Consider the following 6,663-nt stretch of genomic DNA (forward strand, 5'->3'; position numbering starts at 1 on the left):
GAAAGAGGAACTAAAAAGACCTCTTGATGAAATTGAAAGTGGAGAGTGAAAAAGTTTGGCTTAAAGCTCAACATTCAGAAACGAAGATCATGGCATCCGGTCCCATCACTTCATGGGAAATAGATGGGGAAACAGTGGAAACAGTGTCAGACTTTATTTTTCTGGGCTCCAAAATCACTGCAGGTGGTGATTGCAGCCATGAAATTAAAACACACTTACTCCTTGGAAGGAAAGTTATGGCCAACCTAGATAGCATGTTCAAAAGCAGAGACGTTACTTTGCCAACTAGTCAAGGCTATGGTTTTTCCAGTGGTCATGTATGGATGTGAGAGTTGTATTGTGAAGAAAGCTAAGCGCCAAAGAATTGATGCATTTGAACTGTAGTGTTGGAGAAGACTCTTGAGAGTCCCTTGGACTGCAAGGAGATCCAACCAGTCTATCCTAAAGGAGATCAGTCCTGGGTGTTCTTTGGAAGGACTGATGCTGAAACTGAAATTCCAGTACTTTGGCCACCTCATGCGAAGAGCTGACTCATTGGAAAAGACTCTGATGCTGGGAGGGATTGGGGGCAGGAGGAAAAGGGGACGACAGAGGGTGAGATGGCTGGGTGGCATCACCGACTGGATTCACATGAGTTTGGGTGAACTCCAGGAGTTGGTGATGGACAGGGAGACCTGGCGTGCTGCAGTTCATGGGGTCGCAAAGAGTCAGACACAACTGAGCGACTGAACTGACTGATGGGGTTTTCTAATTATCTCCTAAAGAGAGAATGTGCTTTGCCATATGAAGAAGCTGGCTTGTTATGTTTCAGACTTTTTGTTTAGATTGCTTTATGTTTATGGTTGTGTCTGTACATTTCACTTATTTTATTTTTCTAAATTGTAAGGTTACATTTGTGGCTTGAATGAATGCAGTGATGGAGTAAAAAGTAGTGACAGGAAGAAAGAATTGAAAAGATCTCTGTGTTGTATCTGGCACTTTAAGTCATCACACATTTATGGCTGAAATGTATTTTAGAGAACTCCATACCTTCAGTTTGGGAAGACATGGCAGAAGTTGTTGGTGAGCTCACAGGGTTCATTACAGGGTTGCGGCAGCACGTAGCTGCTGCTCTGCTGCCTGAGGATCTAGTGCTGCCTGTCACTTCTCAAGGTCGCACCCGGAGCAGCGAGAGGAGAGAAGGGCAGGCGGCGCGAGACACTGGCAATTCTGGCGACAGTTCACCATGTGAGCCCAGCTGGACCAGTCCCTGGACTAGTGTTTGCTGCCCAGCTTGAGCTGGGCAACGCGGGCAGAGCGGACCTCAGGAGGAGGCCCTGGGCTGAGCCAGGGGAAACGACTGACCGTAGTCCGTCCACCCAGAGGGAGGAGGTCCCAAGTCACACGGGGAGAGAGTGAGCTTGAAGACAGTGCCCCCCGCGAAAGAATTCTTGCCTGGCCAGCATTGGCTTCTGATGGAGGAGGGACAAAGCCAGGCAAACGCCCCTGAGGACACTCATCCCGACCGCCCCTCACTCGGGTCTCGTGCTGTGGTTCACGCTTCCCGTGCGGCCTGAAGATCCTCCTGCTGAAAATGCAGTCAGGTGGTGTCAGGTTCAGGGGGCCCTAGTGCACGCAGGCCTGGTGCAGGCCTTCTGGAGGAACATGCACGCTCTCCACTGGGGCCTGAGAGGACTCCCAGTCCGGGTTCTCACCAGGGAAGAAAGCCGTCGCGAGCGGAGGTGCAGAGGTGGGTCTGCAGAGACGTCGAGCTGTGAGAGCCAAGTGCGTCACGTGAAGGGCATGTGTTCATTGTGTCTGAAGACTAAACAGAAGGTTCTAACAGTCTGACAGAGGAAGGAGAGATTGTATACAGCGATCCAGCCTTTGTGAAACCAGCGAAAGCGAATAAAGAAAATAAATGAAATTGGAATCTCAGTGTACCAGTTAGATAACATCTGGAAACAAAAAGCCAGAGCTGCAAAGTAGATCTAAAGAAATCTCAGGAATGAAAACCACGAGCTGGAGAAGACAGGTGAGTGGTTAGGGGGCCCTGGCGCAGCAAGGGAGCTGGCGGTTGTAGTGATGGAGACACAGAGGGCAGATGGGACATGGGAGCCAGGACCCGATGCCATCGAGCCCTGAGTTGGTGGAGGACATGGGTCTGGGACCCCCAAAGGCCCCGGGGGACACCTGCTCTCCCCGTCCATCCCCCGAAGGCCCTGGGGGACACCTGCTCTCCCCGTCCGTCCCCTGTTCCTCTGGCCCATGATGAGGGACCTCAGGCAGGTCCTGGGGGCGTCTGCTCCTGTCTCTCTTCTGGAATCACTTGTGTCCTGTGTGCTTGGCCTTCTTCACACGTTTTGTCCCGCTCGTATCACAGATCTACAGAGTGATCAGAGAAATTAGAATCGGGCCCAGAACCTTTCTCTCTGTGTTCTGGGCACTTTGTATGCTGGCCCCGAGCCAACCTCAAGGCTTGTGATTGACTGGCTTACTTTGAGTTGGGAGAAACCCTGCTTGTGGCAATCACCAGCTAGCCCTGTACATGTGCTGTTGAGGAGTCAGTCCTGTTTGAAGTCTGCATGTCTTAGAAGGGCCACCGCCCTTTTCCTTGGGTGGGTCATTTCCAGAAGAATTGTTTCCACAGGCAAGGACTGGTGATAGTTGGGGGGGCCTGCGTGTAAATGGGTCCAAAAGACACAGAAGGGGTCCTGGAAAGCAGGGGTCGGTCCTGAGGGGGGACCTGGGCGCCGTCTGTGGGTAGAGGCGGGAGCTGAGGGTTTAACAGTCTCACGATCTCTGAGGAGGGCGGGCAGCGTTTTCGCAACAAGTGGAGGATGGATTGTCAGCGAGTTCTTAGGAATTTCCCAGCTGCCGGGACATCGGCGACTCTCACTCTTGTGGAGTTTGCCCTGGTCCTGGCCCTCAGCACCGTGCATTCGCCCAGTAAATGTGTGTGGACTCAATCCATAGTCTTCTTCTCTTCAACAAGGACAGATTGGCTTTGAGAACATGAAAACCTTGAGATACTGAATGTGTGTGTGTGTGCTTAGTCATGTCCGACTCTTGCAACCCCATGGACTGTAGCCAGGCAGCCTCCTCTGTCCACAGATTCTCCAGGCAAGAACCCTGGAGTGGGTTGCCATTTCTTCCTCCAGGTGATCTTCCTGACTCAGGGATTGAACCTGCATCTCCTGCATTGTGGGCAGATTCTTTGCCACTGAGCCATCTGGGAAGCCCACAAAGAATGAATAGATGGGCCAAATTCATTATAAAAGTTTACACTGTGATTTAGCTTAAGGATAGAATAAATAATGGTTTATATGTGTTTGTGTGGGTGTGCATATAAGTGTGCAAATAAGACACAAAAATTTGTCTTTCAGTGAAACTTTAAGTAAGTAAAATCATAATAGCAAAGTGTTTTGCATAGTCTACTAAACATTTTATAATTTTTTCCTTTAATTATGTAATTTTTCAACATTTGAAAAGTAGTAAGCAGAACCCTAAGTAATTACCCTCCATATTGGCCATATGCCAGCGTATTTGCTGTGAATCTCTCCAATTTTTACAGAAATTATCAAAGCAATGTGCATCCTTTTTATTATTCCCATTGCTACTTTTGGAGGTGAACACGCTTCCTACACCACTTCATCAATCCTTGGCCAACCCTGTTCACTGACAAATAGTCAGTTTAGACCAAACACACACCTTACATGTTGGAACACTTGAGAGGTGGCGTGACCGACTCGTCAGCCACGGCAGGGTTAGTCTTGGCTTCTCGTCAGCACTGGCAGCTTTAAATTGGGTCAGGACGTGAAATGGTCGATTGTTCACAAGTTAGCATCGATTACTTGACAACTGCTCAGTGAGCTGTGCAGAGCAGCACGGTGCGCAGGCAGCCTCTTTGGGGGTCAGGGGAGATGACAGACTTTAGAAACGGAGGGCTGAGCATGCGCTCTGTAGCCTCCCCATCTGCTGCCTGGGAACGGGGCCTCCATCCCTCAGAGCCAGAACGGGGTGAGATGACCGACTTTGCAGGAGCTCGGGGTGGATCTTAAACCAGCACGGTGCGGCTGTTTCTTACCAGGCCGTCTGTTTCCCTGTAGCTCTGCCGAGTGCAGGTTTGAAATGGTGCTGTTGCTGCAGTGATTAGGCAGCTCCCCTTTGGAAATAGAAATGGCTACTGATTCTGCCAAACATCAGCATGAATCATCCATGGGTATACATATGTCCCCATACGTCTGAAGTTTTAATAAAGAAGTTAATGTATACATTTTGCATTCACTTTCTGATTGTCCATTTTAACCTAAACTGGGCTTGTTTTCTACATTTTTTAAAGCACAGAACTGTTACGCTTCGCAGACAGCCTGCGGGCAGCCTGGGCCTGAGCATAAAGGTATGAATGCGTTGCTTTTCCCCCGACACTTCCCTGTGAAGGTCCCCAATCCGTCTTCACTGCACCCCTGTGCCTGTCTTCCAGGGCGGCGTGGAACACGGCGTCCCTGTGGTCATATCGAAGATATTCAGAGACCTCGCAGGTAAAAGCAGCCGCATGACCGTGTGTGCATGGCCGCAGTTTGGAGTATAGAGCTGTTTTCAGCGGGAAGATAGTCGCTGTGTGTGTCGCCTGGCCATCCGCCTGCCATCTTATTTCACAGCTGTCTGTGCTCTCATCCCCGATCCTGCCAGCCCTTAAGAGAGATACTGACCCACAGTGTGGCATCACGTTGACCCCAGGAGACACGGACAAGGCAGTGATTTCTCAGGAAAGACAGACCTCTGGTGGGTGCAGTGAAAGGAGGGTCAGTGTGATGAGGTTCGGTTGTAAAATCGCGTCACAGCCAGGCCGGGAGGCCGCTGGCCGTGGTGCTGAAACGGCGATGATGGCTTTGGGAAGAGCTGCCTCTCCCGGGAGGTCAGAGTGTGAGGGTGAGAGCGAGTGAGTACTGGGCAGGTGGCTTTCCATCAAAGTGCATATTTTTCTGATAAACTCACTTCGTGGCACTTTCTAATCCACCTCTTCCGGGCTCCTCTGCTCCCTGGGCCGCCCATCTGCCCTTTCTATCAGGTCCTTCCTGCAGGTCTAGGAGGTGATCCCGCCTGACCCGGGCAGACGGACACCTGGCCCCGAACGTGAAGCCCACGTTGTCGAGGGCCAGCCTGAGTGTTGAAGGGGATGAGGTCGAGGGCCAGGGTGTTGACAGGTCCTGGATGAGATTCCTGGACTCCTAGGCTGGGGGAACAAGTCACGCTTTCCCCCAGGATGCTCAGACCTGGTCCACATCAGCAGGGGGCCTGCTGGCACAGCCTGGTGACCTCGGGCCTCATGCTCCCAGAGGTCTCACGGTCCTGTTTTCCTGCAGGGACTGTTCATGGTGAGGTGAAGCCCCCATTGTGGGATTCTTGGCCCCTGGAGGAATTCAATCCGGGTCCAGTGACAAGGCTGATCGCTCAGAGCTTTTGTGTAATAAAGTTTCATTAAAGTATAAAAGAGATAGAGAAGGCTTCTGACATAGACGTCAGAAGGGGGCAGAAAGAGTGCCCCCCTGCTCGTCTTTAGCTGGGTGTTATATAGCTACTAGCAGGCTGCTAATTAGAAAAAGGAGATGTCTCAAAACTCAGAGCCCTCACGACTTGAAGAAACGCAGAGTCCGGGGTAAATACACAGTTCTTTAACATAGCTTACGACACACATTTCTGTAAGGAAAATGCATTGGTTAGCTCAAGGTTTGAGAAAGTTCAGTTCAGGTGGAGCCAGGTGTTGTCGTGGCAGCACAGAATGTAAGAGAAACCTCCCTTTAATTTTGTAAAGAAGGAAAAGATCTAACACTTGTGGTTGGCTTCCTCCTGCCATTTAAGAGAGAGAAACGTGTCTGCCACATGCAGCCTATTTGCTCCATTTGGAGACCCCTGGCCTTCCTGCCTGTTACCCTCTCAGGAATAAGATTAAAATCAGAAAAAGATTGCTCAGCTCAGGAAGAGCATCTCCCTTCTCTGCGGAGGTGTGAATGGGCCAAGGCGGCCTGCAGGGTGACAGGATCACCTCCTCCGTGTCTGCAGCCCCCTGGGTCTGGTCCTCTAGGCAGGGCCCGAATATGCAGACACGATTCTCCCGGAAAGCAGACTCTGCTCTCCAGCTCCAGGAAGCATCCCGAGCATCTCAAACCCAGTGAGTCTCCCAACCAGGTCTTCCTTGCCTCCTGCACCTCTGGGTCCTGGGTCCTGCATCCCGCCCGCCCGGGCCTCCTCTCCATCCCCACATCCTGCCCTGGCCAGGCTGGGGAGCAGCCCCGCCCCACGCCAGGGCGCCCCTTCATCTGCTGTGACCGTCCCACCCACGCCCTCCTCTCTTCACTGTGAGTGTTCTACACCCTGCACTCCTGAATTAAATGCTCAGTGAGCTGAGATCTCGGACCTGGGATGGCCTCACCAAGTTCACATGTTCAGGGTTTGGCTCAGGACACGTGCGTCTTGCAGGCAGGGGGACCCTTGGCCGAGCTGCCGCATGTGTCGGTGTCAGGAGGGTCCTCAGTGTGCAGGGGCCCAGGCTCCGGGAAGTTGTCCACACACGTGAGGCAGGTGCACGAGACGCTGATAACCTGGTAACCTGCACCCCACCCAGCAGCCCACCAAGTTAGGGTTTCTCCTGGAGGTGAGACCCTCAGGGGCAGGGCTGGGGAC

The 6,663-nt window shown here is 51.9% G+C and overlaps 1 protein-coding gene across 1 annotated transcript in view; it reads left to right on the plus strand.

Annotated features, from left to right (window-relative positions):
• The window catches only part of SNTG2 (syntrophin, gamma 2), a 74,437-nt gene that overhangs the window by 5,364 nt on the left and 62,410 nt on the right, over positions 1 to 6,663 (plus strand). The window contains exons 2-3 of the mRNA XM_010848438.1: positions 4,322 to 4,378; positions 4,463 to 4,520. Of these exons, the coding sequence (XP_010846740.1) occupies positions 4,322 to 4,378; positions 4,463 to 4,520 (115 nt within the window). The remainder of the gene's footprint in view (positions 1 to 4,321; positions 4,379 to 4,462; positions 4,521 to 6,663) is intronic.

This window comes from Bison bison, unplaced genomic scaffold (genome assembly GCF_000754665.1).
Source record: "Bison bison bison isolate TAMUID 2011002044 unplaced genomic scaffold, Bison_UMD1.0 scf7180017864266, whole genome shotgun sequence".
Classification (NCBI taxonomy): domain Eukaryota; kingdom Metazoa; phylum Chordata; class Mammalia; order Artiodactyla; family Bovidae; genus Bison; species Bison bison.